A 20,395-nucleotide genomic window follows, 5' to 3' on the forward strand; every position below is an offset into this window, starting at 1 on the left:
GAGCTCTTTTGGTATAGTTATGTCTTTTTGACGTACAAGTGCAGACTGAAAGCTAACATTGAGCCAACAAACCCATCTATTCCCAGTGAAAGAACTTGAGTTATACCTGGAAATGTTTCATTTATAAATGCTAAAATCATATTTCATATATGCAAATACACTAGTCTGAAAGTAAAAGGAATCTAATCTTTAAATTCTTTTATATTCTGGTCTGTAAACACTTTCCCACAATTTTTCATATGAATTTTTTCTTTGAATGTGCAGAAAAACCAACAAAAATATTAATTTCAGTAAGTGATTGCCTACACTCCATATACACAGTCATGTTTTCTCTTTAGAAGGTTTATTTTCAAATATGATTCACTCCCCAAATATGGCTAGACTTCATTTTATGCTGTAAGTTTTCTCATGTCATTTGAATCAGGATTGACCATAAATCAGGATGAACCATTCTTGGAAAGACCCCCAGTATGACTGCAGGCAACATAAATATTTGATCTGCCTTTTTTTTTTTTAAACTGCATTCCATTTGTGATTTGGAGGTTGGGGGGAGGAACAACTTTCCGTGTGAATATAGTATTTATTACTACTTTTGGTCTTTTTTTGACCTTGCTTTCTCTTTCCTATTTGGAACTGAACATTCAGATACAATTATTAGGTTTTGGGTTGGGAGGTTAAAGGGAGGCAGATGTAGAAAAGTTAAGCAACATGTTTAACAGGTAGAAAATCTATAGGTCATCCAGGACTATTAACCATGCAGCTATTATGTTTGTAAGCCAATACAAATAAATTCACTCTACTACAGCCTGTTCAGTGTCCAGAGCATTGAACTAAAAAAAAATCATGCTGAATTTTAGTTCACTGGAGTTAAATCTATGGCAAGTTTGCAGAAATGTGGTCCATAATTCATTTTTTCTTCTAGAAACCCACTGACACCAGCCAGTAGATTTGCCTCTATGTTATGAACGAGGAAACAGAGTTATGGGGGTAGTGCGAGCGCGTGCCAAGTCACAAGTCGTGATGCCTCTGCATCAGTGCAGGGCAGAGATATCCCAAGTAGTTTTGGACAAGCTCACCTGCCTGCTACCTGCAGCATAGCTACACGGACATGCTGTTAGGCGGCCAGCAGTACCTGTGCAAGTTCATCCCGAGCAGGGCCAGGGACCTCAGCACAGAACCGCACTGTGCAGCGGGGAGCGGTCTCCGTGTCCCATCTGTCTCCTTGCCCACAAGCTCTGTGCCCTGGGACACGCTCACACAGGCTGCTGGCCTGAGCTCCTGCTGATGTCGGTTCTCAGGCTGTCACAGCACTGTTGCCTTTCCACTTTGCAGTTTCCTGATGTGCTCTATCCTATTCCAGCATAAATCGGTTTATAAAAGAAGACACCAAACTGGTAGTGGTTAAACTGTTAACTGTCTGCTCTGCTCTTTCCATGGAAAAAAAAAATCACTTGAACATCACAAGGTGCTTGCCAGTTCCCTAACAGTCCCCAAAACGTTTACTCAGGTGTTTCTTTCACTGGCTTCCCCAGTTCTTGCCACCTAACAGCCACCCCAGAGCTGCCTTGAAGCAGTTCAGCCTCCACTGCTGGGTTGTACCTGGTTTTCCATGCTATTATCTGTACCAGAGACCAGAGCATGATTTTAAACATATGGGACTAGCCTCTGCTACTTATCTGCCTCGCCACTAATAGCTGCTTTCATAATTACACGATGTGGAGTTAGGTGACTTGGGAATTCACGTTTGCGTTGCAATGGGATAAAAGCGCATTTAGATCATTACCACCAGATGTCCTGGCTCCTCATTTTCAGTAGGCAAAAGAATAAGTTCATCAAGTCGGTGGCTTTCAATCCCATTTGCGTATGTGAGCTGCCCCCTAACTCTACCAGCCTTGCTAGCGTAATGCAGCAAACACCCCTTGTGGGGTCAAGTACATCCATCATCCATGCCTGTGGGCAGAAGCAGGCAGAGAATACACAGGAGAGGGAACTTGGCTTGGCTGTTTAACATGCTGGCCAGCCGTGGGGACGTGAAGTATCAAGGCAGTGTATCCCACCAGACACAGTGAAAGCTGGGAGGCAGGTTGGGGCTTGAATTTACAACTGGGGCAGCTTACTGTTTTCAGAGAACCTGCGCGGAGTAAGGTAAGATATTCACTCTCACAGACAGGACCTCTGTCCTCTTGCTCTGCTGTGTAATTCATCGGGACCATAGTTTCATGATCCACCCATTCACTCATAAATCAATATATATTAAAATAAAAAAAAAGATATAAAGAATGGGATGGTCTGCAAGAAGGAACTTCTAATTCAGTTACTTAACAGTTTTTCTTGGGATTGATCCAGCCACTTCAGCTTTTAAAATCTTTCCAGATTTTGCCTGTTGTTCATAGGCAAGGCCTCTTTCAGACATAATCTTACAAGTGCTGGTCCTGCTTGCGCTGCAGGTGACAGCAGGATCACAGATTACCGTGGCAGCAGGATCAGTGCTCTTGGAGGCAATGCACCATTCATATGACTAAAAACTGCAAGATCAGGATAAGAATTACTGGTCACAGAGCATCCTGAGCTACTGTTTCTAAATGCCTTGCAATGGGTTAATACATTATTAATAGAGGATATAAAGCGTGTTTAGACTGTATGCACAGCAGGCAGTTATGAACACAATAGAAGATGTCATACATGGCTACAAGCCATGTTGCTAAACAACCTATTGACCTCTTCAGCAATTAATTAAAATGTATTAAAATATCTATTAATCATTCATTAACGCTTTATAAGCGATAAATGAATCTTAGTGAGGAGGACTGAATTACTAATACCATGCTGTCAGATACTGGGTCAAATTTAGATCTGGAACGAGCAGGTGCTGCTCCCCAGCAATTCCCCTGACCTGTACTGGCCTTATTTACAGCAGCGAGTTTCTAGCTAACGAGCAGGGGGTAAGCGAGCAGCCCTCCCCGGGAAGGCAGCAAGCTGAAGAGCTCTCTCCCACATGCCGGCTCCCGGCAGCATCCTGGCAGCTCACGCCGGTGCTGGGGGAGATTTAGGCAAAAGGTCAAGCAAGTGTTTTTTTGGGGGCGGACTGGGCGAGCTGTGGCAGTGCCTGCGGCACGGCGGGCGGCCGTGAGCAGATTTCTATGCTGAGCGAAACACAGGGACCCTGAATCCTTTTCATTGGTGGGAATATTTATTCAAATGGTAACAACTGTGGGCAGGAGAACTTTAATTATTCATCGCTGCCCAGTAAATTCTAACAGAGGGAAACAAACAGTGCTGCAGATAGGCAGCCCGGGGTTTGCCCCTCTGCTTTATTTAGCTGGAAATATGGGAAGGTGCTGGAGAAACAGGTTTTGTTCCAATCCCTCAACCCCCAAACTTCACAAGTGCAGTATTTACTGTGCCAGACTCCTTAATATGTCTAAATTTAATTTGATTCCAGTAATGTTCCATAACCACTATAATAAAAAACAAGCACTAGAATGATTCTCCATCTAAATCACATAATGGAGGAGACTAGAGGGAACAGCCTTTATGGAAGATTAGTCAAAATAAATAACTATTAAGCTAGTTCACTGTCAGGAGAGGATGGCGTGGAGATACAAACTCATTAGCTCAGCTGGAATACAGTAATTACTACACAGTTCTGCACTGCCGCAAGCAGCACTGCTTCTATTTCAATGTATGGATTGCAATTTATGTAAATGATGAAGAGGTCAGAAAATGAATCTAGGGTAAGTATATATATATATTTTTTGTAGAAATCAGAATTACACATCTAGTAGGACTCAGTGTCACTATCGCCTATCTTGGCTAACAGTTGCAAACGCAAAATTGAGATTCTGACATGCCAAGTTCATAGGTATTTCTTCCCATTCCCCTTCCTCTGACTGTAACACCACTTTAGTGAAAAATTAATTTCTACTTGATAATCAGTAAAGTAAATAACAGAACTGGGTTGAGCAGCTCTGGTCCCACACATGATGCTAAACACATTACAGAATTTTTCAACATATGTAATAGGGAAGCAGTACATTTATCTGCTATGAACTACATTGGAGGGAGATGGCAAAACTGCCAGTTCAGAGACAGACAGTTCCACACCAAGTGCCACCAGCTGATGAAATCATGAGACTAAGTGGTATGTGCTGCTAATAGCAGACCTGTTAAACATACTTGCACTGAGGTGGTTGTGCCTTTGCTTTGCACATCAGCTGATGTCACATGGGTGTACAGTAACAATGGCTTACTAATTAAAATCGTCAAGTTAAAAAAATCAACTCTGAATTTGAATTTATTAATTCAAATCTGTGTATCCGGCAGTTGGACCAACATCTATAATCTGAAACTAAAGCTCCAACCCCCAGCCCCCAGAAACAGGCTACGAGATCTGTATTTGTGCAGCAACAATGCCAAGTCAACAAACATGTGCCTCCGCAAGCTGACAGTGACAGCAGATGACAGTCCCAGCAAACAGGCACACACCCTTGCCTTCATTATTTTCACCAGAAAAAAATATATAATACTCAGAAGCAGTCAAAGAGAACCCAATCTGGCAGGCATTTTATAAGCTTGTAATGCCGCATACCTGAAGAGCTGCTTACCACCTCCTTGGGTGAGGCACACTAATGAGGCTGCGGCTGCCAGCACGGGCTAACGTTAATAGCTGTCAGCCTGCACAGGTGGCAGGTTTTAGTTCTAGGAAAAGGCAAGGGAAATAAAACATGTCTACAAGAACATTGTACAGTCAGGCTGCAAAAGCTGGTTTAAAACCCACAGTTACAGCAGTAAATGCTGCAACGTATTTTAACAATTAGTAGAAAGCTGGCTGGCTACAGAGCATTGAGTCCTGAGTATTTGTACTAGGGCTAATGTTTTCACTCTGCAGAACTGTAAACTAATGGACAAAACCAACCATTCTAAACATTTCTGAATGTCTTGATGAATGCTATAACATTGCTGACAAATGACAGGCAACATTCACAACACTAGGCTACGTGAGCTGGAGCTGAGCATCGGACACAAGCAGATTAATGGTTCCTATTTGCCATAATAGTTTTAGTAGAAAATGAACTTATTCGTATAAACTACTGGCTAACAGATGAAGTTTTGCAAGTCTTGCTAAAGAGGAAACAAATTCAAATCAAGCAGAAGTGATTTTTTTGGGTACTTACCACGATCATAAGAACATACAACATTTGTCAGCTAGTGATACAACACAGATGTCTGAGTGGTTTGTACCACCTAACCACAGCTACCAAGCTCCCGATGTGTTTGCCTTAGGTAAGCCAGGTTAGAATCCCTCATATCCTGATCGAAACAGAGCATTAAGGGACAAGAGAGGTCCTCAGGGTTCTGTACTGCCTTCTGATCTCTCAGAGCAGGCGTAAAGCACCAAGGACTCGAGGCTCCTTCTGTAAGTGTCTGTGCTTTTCCATATGCTGCAGGGAGCCTGGGGTCACTAAGGTCTTAGTGTAGGCACTCCAGATAAGTGCCCAAACTTCAGCTGAATTAATGCCCTTGCACAGCCAGGCCTCAAGCAAGCTTCTAACTGAGGAAGCCTCAACAGGGGAAGTTTTACAAGCTGTGTTTACCAACACAGCTCAACATCAAACAGCATTCCTTGCAGTTCAGAGGAAGCTTAGTCTTGATGAAGCCTGGATTCACTTTGAAGTCCACTCATCCTTTAGAGAGACTGTGCTCTGCGTTGTTCAAACACTACTCACAGCTGGCCAAGCTGACTTCCCTCTGGAGACTAAGTAGCTGCAATTTCTCTTCCTCTGCTCTTGGGGATGCTGCTAGGGCTGCTCCACTTTGTCCTCCTTCAAGCAAAGATTTGCAAAAGGCAATATATATGGGATAGGAATCCTGCCATCACAAAGCTTCAAGAGTCACGTGGGACTTGGAAGTGATGGTAGCTGAGCAGTACCTGTCTATTCATCCAAATTTAAGGCCCTTTGAGCAGTTGACAGCTGCTTTTCAGCTTTGTGTTTGTGTACAGCATCCCTGGTCTCTCATTACCCATTTAGGTCAATACTCACGCAGAAAGGCACACAGAGCATGGCACATACACGAGTAAAATTAAGATGCAACATTGTTCTTAGTAGGCTGACTTTCACACTGCTGGATCAAGAGTGGGTTTAAGCAAATGCAAAGGCAACTTGAGGCTGGGGAGTTGGGGACAGGTCTATAGTATATAGGGAGCTGGTTGCAAGCCCTTATATACATTGGCTAAGACTTCCCACTGCAGCAGTGCTTTTGGCTTGTTTTGTTTTTTTGAGAAGCACTCCTCTTGAATGTTCACAGCAGCACTTTAGTGTTCAGCAGGCGGAAAACCCAGAGACTACAGCTGTGCCTCCAGCTTGTTCCAAAAACTCCACTTGGTTGAACTAAATTACAATGTTTTGTAAAATTGGAATATCCTCTCTTGGTTGCATCCCTCACAAAAACCGAAGTGACATGCCAAGAAAACCAAAAGACTAGAACCAAACAAGCACATTCTAAAATAACCCTATTGCTACTAAAGCAGGAGAAGCACATGCTGTTCCGTGAATATCTTGAAGCTGCTGAGCAGCTGTAATTGTGAAAGAGCAGAGTCAAGCCACCCTCCCCGAGTTCCCATGTGACAGCAATAAACCCCCCTCTCTCACTCCACCCTTCTCCCCCAAAGAGATCAGGCAAGAGCTCTTTCCAGCACGCAGAGAAGACAGGGCCAGGGAGAAAGGCCAGCTAGATAATCTCTTCAGGTTCAGCAGATGGATTCCACCCATCTTTGTCTTGATGATGCAGCTAGAAGTTGTTATTGTTATGAAGACTGAGAAAGCCCTTTTCCTTTAATAACTTGAAAGTCACATTAAGAAGCCTGTCTTCAAGGCACAGCTTCCTCTCACCTCCTCAAACATTTGGATACATCTGATTTACAGTTGGCAGCGAGAATCTTATTTTGGCTCCCTTGTTAATAGACATCATAACAACGTCTAACACCACAATCACATACTATTTCTTTGCTGGTATACAAAACGCACACGTAGGGGGTCAGAATTCAAGTTGCACAGGTAACTGCAAAACCGGCATTTTCTAACTCTGGCTTCTTGTTTTCCAATCTAAATAACACTTTTAGTGCAGGGGAGTTCTACACATAATTGTATGGATTGCAGTAGTACGGGCAGGAATCAGGACCCCATTGAGCTGGCATTATACAAACATACAGAAGATGGCCGTCTTGAAATCCGCGGGGGGACTTTCAACCTCTGCCGGTACTACCGCTCTTTATACATGAGTCAGTGACAGAATGTGGTGGTATTGTACAGAGAATGTTTTTATGGCTCTGAAGCTACCTTATTCAGAAAATCTCATGCTAATCTGTTAGTCATCTTGAATGAAATTGCTTCATTTGCCAGTGCAAATGATCAGCTTTTTGAGATTTGTACCCACTAACTTTAGGCTTTTTCCTAATACTGCTGAGAAAAAGACAAATATGATGGCACAATGTTTGCTATGGAAACACAGTGATGTATCATAACCATAATTGCTCTGAGGTCACAGAACTTCCATCAGAACATGCCTGTGAGAGAGCTGACATACAATTGTTTTCAGGAAGCAGCTTCCTTAAACAGTAGCAAGTGAAGGGCGGGGAAGGTGAGTTGTGAACTAGCTGATGAAAATCATAATTCTAAAATAACAGCAGCTGTAAGTTTAGAGTGCGTTACACAAGTAAAAGCCAATGCAACTGGAGTCAGTGTAACGTGAAGGACACGTCACCCAGTGATACACGTGGCCGTTCCTGGGCAACCGTGAGCCTGACGTGACATTTACTAGCAGTGGATAAGGCATCTGTATTACCGCTTTCTTCTAGAAAGGACATTGGGGCAACAGCTGCTATGTAGCAGGAGAGTTTAAGTGTGCACGTTTTGAGACTCTTTGCATTTATAATAAAAAAACCCCAATGGTTAGCAGCACTGGAGATTTAGATAGAGCCAAGCACAGTTGGGAGGAAGAAGACTTAAAAGGAAAAAGGTGGCCACAGGGCTAGGATTATTTGAAGTCACCGGATCTGGAATTTTAGTCTTTGTACCTCATTAAATACACAAGCTTTTTCAACACTGATTATGAAAAGCACATAAGTAAACAGGCAGAGCTAGATAGCTTGGCTAAGGACAGATGGATAGTGCCTTAATCTTCAACAAATATGTTCAAGTTTTTGATGTCCATAACACACTAAGCTCCTGATCTCAGTAGCTCTGGACGGGTTTAGCACAGATCAGAAACATCCTTAATTTTTCATGTTTTGTTAAGAAAAAAGCAAAGGGCAAACAGAACACAATTCATATTGACATTAGGAGCCAGCAGTCCAAAGGGCTGAATCAGCTCTGTGGTTCCAGGGCACGCCAGTGCCACCTGATAGGGTTGGTTGGTCATCAGGTCAGTCTGTACAGTGGGACTGATTTCAACTATGTAGAGAATCTCAGACTCATTTTAGTACCTGCTCCATGAAATCCCCCACAGAGGTACAGCTTCCCTTCCACGGAGCCCGCGCTGGTAGAGTTTGTTCGTAAGGAGAGCAGGGGAGAAGGCATAGGAGGTCCATCCCTCCAGAAGTCTCCATCGGGGTTATAAATCTCCACTGCATCAAGACATTTCCGCGTCTGTCCCCTGTCATGACCAAGGCACCCAATTCCTCCTGCAAAAGATATGTAAGTCAAATGTGGCAGTCCCAGGTTCTGCTGAAAAATATCTTGCTGGCTGAACCATTTTTTGTTTACATGTCCTCAACTCCCTCCCTTTCTTTTCCCTTTTGCAGCTCCAGAAATTTCTTAGAAAGTAAACTCAAAGCAGAGGATACTGCACGTTATCTACAGACATTGAAGCAAGATCCTTTCTGAAGTCTTGTATCAAAGGAAGGACAAGCAGCATGTCTTCAAAATGCAAAGGTATTTTGTCTTGTTTTCTGCTTACGTAGTAGAAATAGTCATAATTACTTGTTCTGTGTGCCGGACAAATTGCTTTGTCATTAAGTTGTAATGGATCAAAAGTTACCCTCTAATTACTGTTGGATTTGACCCTCACACTTGTTAACCAACAAGCATTTGGATTTTTTGGTTAGTTGTCTTCAATAAAAGAAAAAGATTACACCCATTTCTTGAGGAAAATCAACTTCCAGAAACAAACCCATCCAATACGGAATTGGAATGCCAATCGAGTTGTGATAAGCCCTATTGCTAAAGGGTTAATTAGGATGCCTGAAGTACGTATGCAGGATTGAAACACATCCTCGCTTTCATTTGCTTGGACATACTGCAAGAGGCTGCAGACATTCCTGAGATCTCAGTGCGCACCGCAAACACTGTGCACTGAAATCAATGTAAACACTGCCTTTCCAAATCCTTTCCAGTGATCAAATCCAGATTTTGAATTCACAGCCTTCAGTTCTGGAGAATTAATATGCTGACGTACCCTCTCAGGTTTTCCATCTGTGCCAATGGACACAATACGCTGTAATGAGCGCTGATGGCATGCTGAAGCAGTTCCTTTGTGCATATGTGTGTATGTGACCACTTTTAAATATAAAATGACTGCAATATGCAAGCAATTTCCACATGAAGGCTAGCTTTCCAGATACACGTGTAGGACTACTCAATTGTGCAAATCCAAAATGCATTGTGTGGCATGTAATTATGCCCTTGAATATGCCTAGGGAAAGGACTGCAAGTATAACCTGTGCAAGGTTGGTGGGGCTGCTTTTAAAAGATATTGTCCCTAGTACTGTTAAGCTGGTCTGTCAGAGAAATGAGCCCCTAGTGCTCAAAGTTTTACTTGCATGTGGTTTTCCATCTACCTCTTAATATGGACTGTGTTATTTTTTTCAACCTTTTGTGCATTCTTCAAAGGTATTTGCGAGAGACAGCAACATGTAAAAGGGGACTGTAATGCTTTGAATTTGCTACCACTATATTCCTGATCTGTATTTTAGAGTCAGGTAAAGACAAGATCATTTATGCCTGTATCAGAGCAGCAAAATTAGAACCAAATTCAGTGTCTATTATCATCAGCAGGAAGTTTTCCTCCAGCTGAACTTAGCAGCATTTGATTTAATTCAGTATTTGAATCTGAAAACCTTCACTGGGTTTGGTTGTCAGCTCCTTTTCCATGCACAGCAAATCTTTACCTGCCCTCATACCTACCAGCAAGGTGCTAGCAGTTTGTACCAGGCTCCCCTCAACTTGTGCTTAAACAAGACTAGCATCCAAATGCTTTCATTACTCGCTTAACAGCCCCGACTAAGCAGCATTTGTTCTGCTGGGCTCCTCCTCTGAGGCTTGATTCACCTAAGAGAGCTGAGGTAGGGAGTAATTGTGGTCATGGAATTTTGCTAATCTTTTCCATGCCCAAAAGGGAGCTATATGCATCGTCATGCTGAGCCTTTCTCACAATGGAGTCTCACTGAGCTATTCCTTAGGTCTATTTGAAAACAAGAATAAATTTCAGAATTCAAACATTTACTTATTGTACTGTTCTTTATGCCAGGAGCATTATCCTCTTCTATGTGGCATTCTCCACTACTCCTTAATGGTTTGTAAGAGAGTTGCCACTCTAAGGACGGGACATTATTCCCCTAAATTTATCAAGAAAAGTTTTAAGGGCTAATCAAACAAATTTATCACTGATAAGGCTATTTAACTGATAGCTTATCACATGGTCTTCCTGAGTCTATAGCATCCTTTGGTAGAATCTGAGTATAGCATGCAAGACAGTTTGCTACCAGGGTACATACAGTTTACAGAGTGCAGTGCAACACAGAAAGAGATACTCAAGGCAGTTTTAACTGGGAATCAATAATATTAAAGCTCCCCACAGGCTAATTTGATCTGTTCAAAGGACAGCTTTGTGGTGCCAAAGACAGACTGCTGCTGGTTATCAAGCCAGCTTTTCTAAAATTAGCCCAGGTGTTACTAGACTCCACTGAAGAATATGCACTCACTCATAGGAAAAGTCTTCATGTGAAGAATGAAAGAGCGTCTTGTTCAATCGGAGGAATGAATGGTACCAGTCAGGGAACGCAGGCTGTGTGTCAAACAACAATAGCTTTTCTGACTGCCTCAATATTTCAAGGAGGGCAGTGGACAACGTGCCCCAGAACTCTTCTAGAAGCATAAATACCATTTCTTTCTTATAGCATTTTTATTGTCATTTTCTAAATTGAGTGACTGTGGGGCATGGTAACTTCAGAAAGAACAAAATAATCAGGTACAAAACTGATACAGTCAGTGACTTTTTGCAAAAAATCATGACCATTACCAGTTAATGAAGACATTCAGCTGCCAACCCACATGATCCACCTCCAAACATTTTTCCTGTATACTTATTAGAGAAGTAATCTTTTGTGACCCATTGGGGCATTTTTCAAAAGTTTAAGAGCTACCACATTTTCAAGCATTTATGAAACATTCATTGGATAGTTTAAGCAACTTAAATTTAACCTCCTTTAATCCTTCATTATCAGAGACAGTCCTGAAGGTACAAAATAACTCCTTTTTATTTACACCCTCCACAGCCATTTCCGGTAAATCCAATTTCATGTTCAATTTACAAGGGAAAAGCTAAGTTATCAGCAAATACGAAACAAAAAGAAAAAAAATCAGAGGGGAGTAAAGTTTAATTTTCAAGCTTAGAAAAATAGTATTCTGAAAAACAAGAAATCAAGAATTTCAATCTCTTCTTCTAAAGCAATGCTAAGACTGAAATATTGCTAACAAAGGAATCTGAGGATATTAGACTCTACCAGCACTGTTTTGCTGTGTTCCAGATGTGGTATTTGAGAAATACCCCAGTGAGACAATACTCTTTTTCCTCTGTGGAGACTTATGTCTCAGGCCTCTTCCCAAAGGGCCAAATACACAAATCAACAAAAGTAGTTCTCAAACTTAAATCGATTCACATCTGCAACCAAATGGAGGCATCTCTCTTTAATCAGGCTATCCATCATCTGCAATATGTATACCATGCAAGACTTCAAATTGGCAGGGGGAAAAAAAAACAAAACTTGCTGTGTCAGGCAATTCAGGCTGCTTTGTGCTCTGTCACTCACAACTCCAGATCATCCTGTCCCACTGCCGTCTTCATTCGGATTTATGAAACCATTAGGAGTGCAAGTGGAGACACATGGAATTACAGTTAAGACCATGAAGATTGTCTTTATTTCATGTTCTCTGGGTAGAGCAGCTGAACAACCAAGTTCATTTCTGCTCCTACAGGAGCCTCTGCATGAAGTGGGGGTAACCTCAAAGGGGCTAAGGCAGAGCACAGCAAAGAGGGTTGTAGGTCATTTGAGGGGGACTCTTGTGCCAAATGACCTGCCAGCAGTGCATGGATCTGCACTCATGACTGTACCTTAAACCACCCAGAACTATAGATGAGGTCATTAAAACACACATGCTGTGGTTGCAGCCTGCCAGGAGTCCCGACAGGTGTGAAGAAGGGCAGCAATTACTGTTTCCATGCCTGGACTGGATGCTGGGAAGGGTCCTTCATTAAGCCACACTCACCTATCTCGTCACAAACAGAGAGGGTGAATTCAACACCAACTGGCTTAGTTCTCTGCATAAAGCCCAATTATAAGTCCTTTGTGCAGGGGGAGATGCATTTCTCACTGGGAGTTCTGAGTATTTCTGTCATTTTCACATTCATCACACAAGAGGATTTAATCTCAGAACTCAGTCTTCCCCCACCCCTTACAAATATACCCTTTCAACACGTTAGGCTTTTTACATTATGTGCTTTCCCTAGGAGATATTTCATATGCCACTGAAGGACTAAAAAAAGCCAGTGAAGCCACCTTTGTGTTCCCAAATCCATTAATGCTTGAGAGCTTTCCATATCACGCTTGGATGATTCTGCAATCAAACATACTTTCAAGGGCATTCTGTAAGCAGTGGTTCTAATGGACTTTAAATTTAACATGAAGCTCCATTAGTAAAATAAATATATAAATAAAATACATGATCTTTATTAAGAAATCAGGATAGAGAAGACAAGCCTTTGATGCAAGAAGGCAAAGCAGAGTAGGTGATGTGATTAGCACATATTCAGAATTTCAATGAGGTACAGTTCTGTGCCTTGCTATACCCACACACTGCTCGTAGTTGGCTGAAGACAAAACATATTACTTTGGCTGAAGTCAGCTGCCTCCCCATTATACCATCCTCATCTGAGAAGACTGAATGCAATTTGAGTCACATCAGCTCTAATAACAGAACACCCCTCCAGCACTTTGACACCATTTCCCACAGCATTGTCCTGCAGAAACTGGCTGCTCACAGCTTGGACAGGTGTACTCTTCACTGGGTAAAAAACCTGGATGGCTAGGCCCAAAAAGTTGTGGCAAATGGAATTAAATCCCATTGGTGGCTGGTCCCAAGTGGTGTTCCTCAGGGCTCAGTTCTCTAATATCTTTATCAATGATCTGGATAAGGGGATCAAGTGCACCCTCACTAAGTTCACAGATGACACAAAGTTGGGCAGGGATGTTGATCTGCTGGAGGGTAGGAAGGCTCTACAGAGGGATCTGGACAGGCTGGATCCACGGGCCAAGGCCAACTGTATGAGGGTCAACAAGGCTCAGTGCCAGGTCCTGCACTTGGGTCAGAACAACCCCATTCAACACTACAGGGTTGGGGAAGAGTGGCTGGAAAGCTGCCCAGTGGAACAGGACCTGAGGGTGTTGATGGACAGCTGGCTGAATATGAGCCAGCAGTGTGCCTATGTGGCCAAGAAGGCCAACAGCATCCTGGCTTGTATCAGGAATAGTGTGGCCAGCAGGAGCAGGGAAGTGATTGTCCCCCTGTACTCGGCTCTGGTGAAGCAGCACATTGAGTGCATGTCCAAAGAAGAGCAATGAAGCTGGTGAAGGATCTAGAGCATAGGTGCTACGAGGAGTGGCTGAGGGAACTGGGGTTGTTTAGCCTGGAGAAAAGGAGGCTGAGGGGAGACCTTATTGCTCTCTACAGCTACCTGAAAGGAGGTTGTAGCCAGGTCAGTGATGGTCTTTTCTCCCAAATAACAAGCAATAGAACAAGAGGAAATGGCCTCAAGTTGTGCCAGGGGAGGTTGAGATGAGATATTAGGAAAAAATCTTCACTGAAAAGATTGTCAATCATTGGAACAGGCTGCCCAGGGAAGTGGTGGAGTCACCATCCCTGGAAGTATTTAAAAGACATGTAGATGTGGTGCTTAGGGATATGGTTTAGTGGTGGACTTGGTACTGTTAGGTTAATGGTTGGACTTGATGATCTTAAAGGTCTTTTCCAACCTAAACAAATCTATGATTCTATAATCTGTAACAGCAGTGAAGTGGTAAAGAGTCACCAGTGATAATTAGTTCAGCAGGTGCAAAAGAAATAAGTGCCTTGGATACATCTATATATATATATATCTATAGGAGTGAGACTGACATGCAGTTGAGTTTCAAGAGATGGGGAGCATTCCTACCTACACATACACAGTGATTTCACCCACATCACTGATACCTGTAAAAGCAGGCACCAGTGTAAAGCAATTGCATTTCCAAGTCTCATCCACACCAAGCTCTTATGCAACTAAATCTGCCGGGCAGCTGAGTCCAACAAGGACATTTTCTCCACCCCACCCCCCGCCCAGAAAACCCACCCAGATCTAAGCCTAGACTACTCATTGCACAGACAGAGCAGCTGACCAAAATAACACCTATAGAGCAGTTGGTATTCCAGATAGGACTGAAAACAGCTTATGTACTCCATTGAGAGGGACAGGGCGATGGTGACATCTGAACATCAGACTGCATAGCATTTAATTTGGTTCTCCCACTAACAGACAGCTGAAATTAGACATGAGCTACAGTCTCTCGGCCAGGGCAGTATATCAGGGAGCAACAAAAGCAGAGCTGCTCCCAAAGGAAAGATGACCAAGGTATGAGCTTACCATCAGGGCGCAGCTCCACGGAACCAAAGGCAGGAGATTGCAGAGGGTCCTACCAGCAGTTGTCAGGCAAAAACCAGGTAACAAGAAGGAGCTGATGCCTCAGGCCTGTGTTTAAATGATGCTCCTGGACCTATGGGCAGGGGGTGTGGGTGGAACCCCCAGGTGATGCTGGTCAGGGTGATCAAGACTTATTAGTGCCCTCAGGGCACTAACCCTGTAATTCTTTATTGTATAATTAAGTCCTCAGATCATGTATTCTTACTAGTCCCTCTTTGAATTTTTATGAAAGGAGTCTGGGAAATGGAGTAATTCTCCAATAAGCAAGTGAAATCTAAGCTTTGCCTCCCGTAAAATAATTCACTATTAAATTGATCTCTGGAATGCACAATGGATTTAATAGCGCTAATCTCTTATGTAACATTTCCCTTCATCACTCTTTAACAGCACTCAAGCTGAGGAGTCTCAGCACTTACGGTGCTCTCTCACTCTGCAAAGCAGGGCTGCGTAGCTGGTTTCTCAGAGAAATTAGGGAGCAATAAAGCTAGCCCTGGCAGGCACTTCCAAAGATGAAACCGAGAAGCACTGTCATTCTTTACTAACACAGAGCATAGCAGATGAGGTAATGCAGTTTGTAGAAGACATGAGGGCAAAAGATTGGTTAGAAGCAGGGCTGAAAAAACAGGTGATTGTCTTCCTAAACATGGTCAACACCTCAGTTCCAGCTCCTTCTCTTCTCCTGTAATGCCTTGTTCTCATTTCCTTTGATAATCCTTAAGTGAGTAGGGAGTATTTCTGATCCCATCTATCAGACCACGTTTTTGCCTTTTTTGTTCCTCCCTGTACACAGGCGCTCCAGAGGCTGTTGCACAGGTATAACAGAGCAGAATCAGGCCCATAATCTGCTGCTTGTCAAAAGTCCAAGGCATATTTATAAATAGACATGTTTATTTTAGAAGAAGATTTTCTTCAAATGCACATTTAATACTCAAGCATGAAAGCTAAAATATCTCCTTCCAACCCCTCCTGCACAAGTTTTCCTTTCCAGAGAGACCCCAAAGTACATATTCAAATAAGTATTTTATGATAGAGACATTCAGTATTTAATTGAGCCTCATTTAACTGCTTAAAACTTTTAAAAGAAGCTCTCAGCAAGAACTGAGGGGAAAAAAACAAGTTGTAAAAAGTGGGATGCCAGGCTAAGGAGGATAAACAAAAATTCTTTGATTCCTAAATCTTCCCTAATAGGATTTCTCATTTAAGTCCTTCTATATGTTCTTATTTCTAAAGCAGGAATTATATAACATAAAAGCAACACATGGTTAAAGCTGTCATGGTGATACAACATTTTTTACCAATGACCTGTATTTCAGAGACAATAGTCCTACTGAATGTGTTTTAACATAAGCTAATGAATATGGCATTCAAATGGATTCATTTGGATAAATTTTCCTAATTTGCCTGTTGGCTGTAATGAGTTTTCAGAGACTTAGCTGGAAAGGATATTTTTTTAAGCAAGAGATTAAAATGCATGACCTTAAATAGAGCCCTCCCATCTGGTTTTCTTCCAACAGTATTTCAATTGCCTCTGTCATTAAGAACACAATACTGCTCTTTCTTGGGCTTTCCAACGAATATAGTTATGTTCCTGGGAAAATATGGAGAGAAAGAGCTAAGATCAGTCAAATGGGATGAATAGGAGAAAGGATTTTGAGCCTTAGGAAATGCTGTTCATTTACTTATGAGGATTATGTACACTGTATAAATAGTGTAAGATTTTCTAGGAACATTACACAACAAACAGACATTTATCTTGCAGGATTGCTGATTAAGACACATGGTACAGGTTCCTGAACAATGCCATTACTCAGACCAAAAACTCTAATCTATTTCTCATTTTCCTTCCATCAGTGTGACTCTAGAATAATTCCATTTAAGTCATTAGGGTTTTACATGCTGGAGCTGGCAGTTAGGCTGGGAAGAGTTTTTGGACAGTGACTGCACTCTCTGTTCTGTGCCAAAAGGACTTTTCAGAAATTAACACTTCAAAGACTAAGCGTCAGATTCTGATCTGGGTTAGAACAAAGTGAGTCTGACACAACACAACTGAGATCAGCAGACTACTTACTACAGATTTACACCTACATGGATGAGAGCAAAAATTAGACTTGTATATCAAAGAGTCTGCTACTGCATCTTATTCAAAGCTAGTGCTTCATGTATGCTTTTTGCTTCATATTTCTGACAGAAATTGCATTCACACATCAGAGACATTAGAGAGGATCGACTTTTAGTGCAGTGATTTTTCACTCGTGCTCTAGAGTCCCACCTAATCCTGAATGTGCTGACACCTGTATGAACTGTACAGGAAGAGAGAGATCCTGTCTGAAGGAGCTGACAAACTTCATTTAAGCATTTTGTTTTCAAGAGTAGGTTGAAAGAAATCTCATTTCTCTGCAACCCTACTTTATGTATCCAGCCAGAGATACATATTTCTTTATTTCACGTTTTATTTCTGGGAAGCAGGGCTTGGTCCTTGTGGCATACAGAAGATATCTTGCATTTACCTGCTTCCACCTTGCCCCCCTCCTTCTCCTTCCTCTGCCCCCAGCAGCCCCAGTGGATCTTCTTAGACGGGTGCAGAGTGCAGGAAGCCCATGGAGACAGTGCACCACATAAGGCACAAATATGATATGAAAAGCGGGTGATGGTTGTGGGAATCCCACCACTGACATCAAGCATGCTTCTGAATTGCCCCTTCCCTGAGTGTCCCGTGACTGGGGCTCCATGGCAGCCTGTTAGATGTCCAAGTTCTGCGCACATACACTTCACCATGGGGAGCCCCCATTTGGAGTGAGAAGGGGTATAAATGCAATGGCAGAGACTCCACAAAAGTCTCTCATCTGTAGCACAAAAGCTTAGTCATTATGCCTGAGCATAGACATCTCTGAGGTCACAACATGAGGACATCCTATGAGCTGTGATACTCTTCAGAATGTGTCTTTTTGCATAAATTGCCCTTGACAACATCTTTCTAGACCCCCACAGTGCCCCCCATTCCTTGTGAAGCAGGGTGATGTCTGAGGGATCCACAGCTTTGAACAGCCTGCAATGGTCTTACCATCCTCGTGACAGTTGCTATTCTTTGGTCTGTCAGCATCAACCTCTGTTCCTTCCATTCCCATTCACTCCTCAATGTCATCTGCATGACCAAGTACCACATCAGCCAGATTAAGAACGCTTTCGCTGTCTTCTTTTCAATGCCATGAATCACCCGTTCACCCGGCCGGGGTTTCCATCGCAATTGTTCCCAAAGGAGAACTGTACCCACCTCACAGCCCAGCAGCCTGAGAACTCACAAGGTAACAAGAACTTGTCACCACAAATGGAACCGTGGAATGTAGCTTTTCTGTGTGAGGTTTTAATTACAGTTGGCGAGTGTGAGTTTACAGCCGGAGATGAGGCCATGTGTGATATCAGCAGGATAAGATGCCAATATCAGTGACTGTATCACTGTTTCCAAACAGAATTCATTTGGAAATTGCTTCATCATTTTGAAACGTCTTGGAAAATGCTTTAATCTTTTCCACAGAGTTTTCAGACCGTGATGGTTAACATTTTCCAACCGCATTGTCTTCTCAATTTAACAGATAAATCTTCATTTCCACCCATGCTGTTAAATGTGCATTTAAACCAGCATATTCAAAGGTAGAATTTGTTGAAAAATCATTTTTGGCTCAGTGTCAGGTTTGCCTTTCAATTAAAAAATTACTTCTAATATTATTTGATTTCCTAAGGAAACAAGACTTATGCAATTACCCTCGCTACATGTGTGTTCTGTGTCTGCATTTACATTATTTCATCTGCCTCTGATAGCTTTTGCGCCTGTTGGCCTGTTTCAACCAAATGTTACAGATTTATGGACATTAAAGTCCTCTCAACGTTTGTGAAAATAGATAATCAGGAGTTTGTGAAAAAAAACCAGACCTAGGTCAAAATGTCTTCCCTGCAATCGATATTCATGCTACCTGATGGTAACTCAGTTGTGTCTACGCTCGCTGCAGTTACACCTTAGGCAGACGGAGCATCAGAACGGATGCAGGCTCAGAAACACAGTGGTGAATATAGCACAATGTCTCTCAAAAATCTACTCCCTGGAGCAGCGTGTGAGCTCAGTTACCTTTGGTATAAATCACAAGCAAGTTTGTTCATTACAGTGAAATTACCCCAGATTCACACTGTCAAAACTGAGAACAAACACTGCCTTTACGTATGTTTAGTTACATTTAGTGGGAAGAGTGAAGGGTCCAGTGCAGGGTCCGGTGAGTGTTAATCTCAGGATTACGTGCGTTGGTTCCCTTAGGACTGCTCATGGGAGGGTGTGTGAACCAACAAAGTGATGGAGACAGAACGAGAGCCTGTTCTGGCTCATGTGCCCATCTGATTGTTAGCAAAGATTTTCTCACCAAAAAAAATTATTGGTACTGGCTAGTATGTAAGAAAGAATTCAAGTCAATGTTCAGCTCCCTGAATACTGCAGCACTGGCAGCTATACATAATAACATGATGCTTTTTATTTTTTTATGTTAGCAAAATGCTTGTGAAGGTCTGCGAGACCATGAACTTTCCTCAATGCCATTTAAACAGGCGCTTTTCAGATTTAATACTGTGCTTTGTGTTCAAGCTGTACCTTTCATTACTGTAATCGCTCAGATATGCTTCTTGCTTTGTGAGATCTTGAGGGAAGAAAATGGATGCAGTTTTCGTTATTAGCCACTCCTTTTCCTTGTCTCAGTGTCAGGCTTGCTGTGAAGACGACTGTCAATTTGTTTTATCACATACATCCCAAGGCGGCTCCTTTTTTTTTTTCCTCCCTGACTCTTCTGTCATCACAGCATTTGTGGTCTTGATCTCAGAGCACTTCTTACTGAAACACATGAATACAGCCTTTCTCCTCCCCACTATTACGGCTGCTTCTGCTGCCCTATTACAGCATCAGTGTCAGTATAAATAATTATATATATTTAACCTTTTACAAAGGATGGCATTTCCACGTTTTCAAAGTACCTTTCAAGCTGGGCAGTCAACACTCTCGTTATTTAACAGCATACTGACGTTCTCTATCCCTAACCTTTGACAATAAAGAAATTATTTTCTGTTTGCAAAACTCTCTTTTCCATGTGGGCTTCTTTCACCCTTTCTCCTGGTTGTGACTATGGGCCTGTCTCAAGCCACTTAAGAGAAAGTAGTTTCCCTAAAAGAAGACAAATGCAGCATTAAAGCCATTTTCCTCTTCTATTTTCAAAGACACCTATCTTTCTTAGATACACCCCCTGCAAAACGCTTTCTGTATTATGTGCCAGGAACAAACTCTCTTTTATCCATGGCATATAACAACCCAGACAAAACCAGGACACCCCTTATACAGGAGGTGTATTAAGTTGAT

The 20,395-nt window shown here is 42.3% G+C and overlaps 2 protein-coding genes across 2 annotated transcripts in view; one reads left to right on the forward strand and one right to left on the reverse strand.

Annotated features, from left to right (window-relative positions):
• Positions 1 to 20,395, reverse strand: part of KBTBD12 (kelch repeat and BTB domain containing 12) — a 40,919-nt gene that overhangs the window by 6,106 nt on the left and 14,418 nt on the right. The window contains exon 5 of the mRNA XM_010299347.2: positions 8,483 to 8,680. Within this exon, the coding sequence (XP_010297649.1) occupies positions 8,483 to 8,680 (198 nt within the window). The remainder of the gene's footprint in view (positions 1 to 8,482; positions 8,681 to 20,395) is intronic.
• The window catches only part of MGLL (monoglyceride lipase), a 106,892-nt gene continuing 95,076 nt past the window's right edge, over positions 8,580 to 20,395 (forward strand). The window contains exons 1-2 of the mRNA XM_075762108.1: positions 8,580 to 8,693; positions 8,801 to 8,930. Coding sequence (XP_075618223.1) covers positions 8,912 to 8,930 — 19 coding nt within the window. The 5' untranslated portion in view covers positions 8,580 to 8,693; positions 8,801 to 8,911. The remainder of the gene's footprint in view (positions 8,694 to 8,800; positions 8,931 to 20,395) is intronic.

Source organism: Balearica regulorum, chromosome 10 (genome assembly GCF_011004875.1).
Source record: "Balearica regulorum gibbericeps isolate bBalReg1 chromosome 10, bBalReg1.pri, whole genome shotgun sequence".
Classification (NCBI taxonomy): Eukaryota; Metazoa; Chordata; class Aves; order Gruiformes; family Gruidae; genus Balearica; species Balearica regulorum.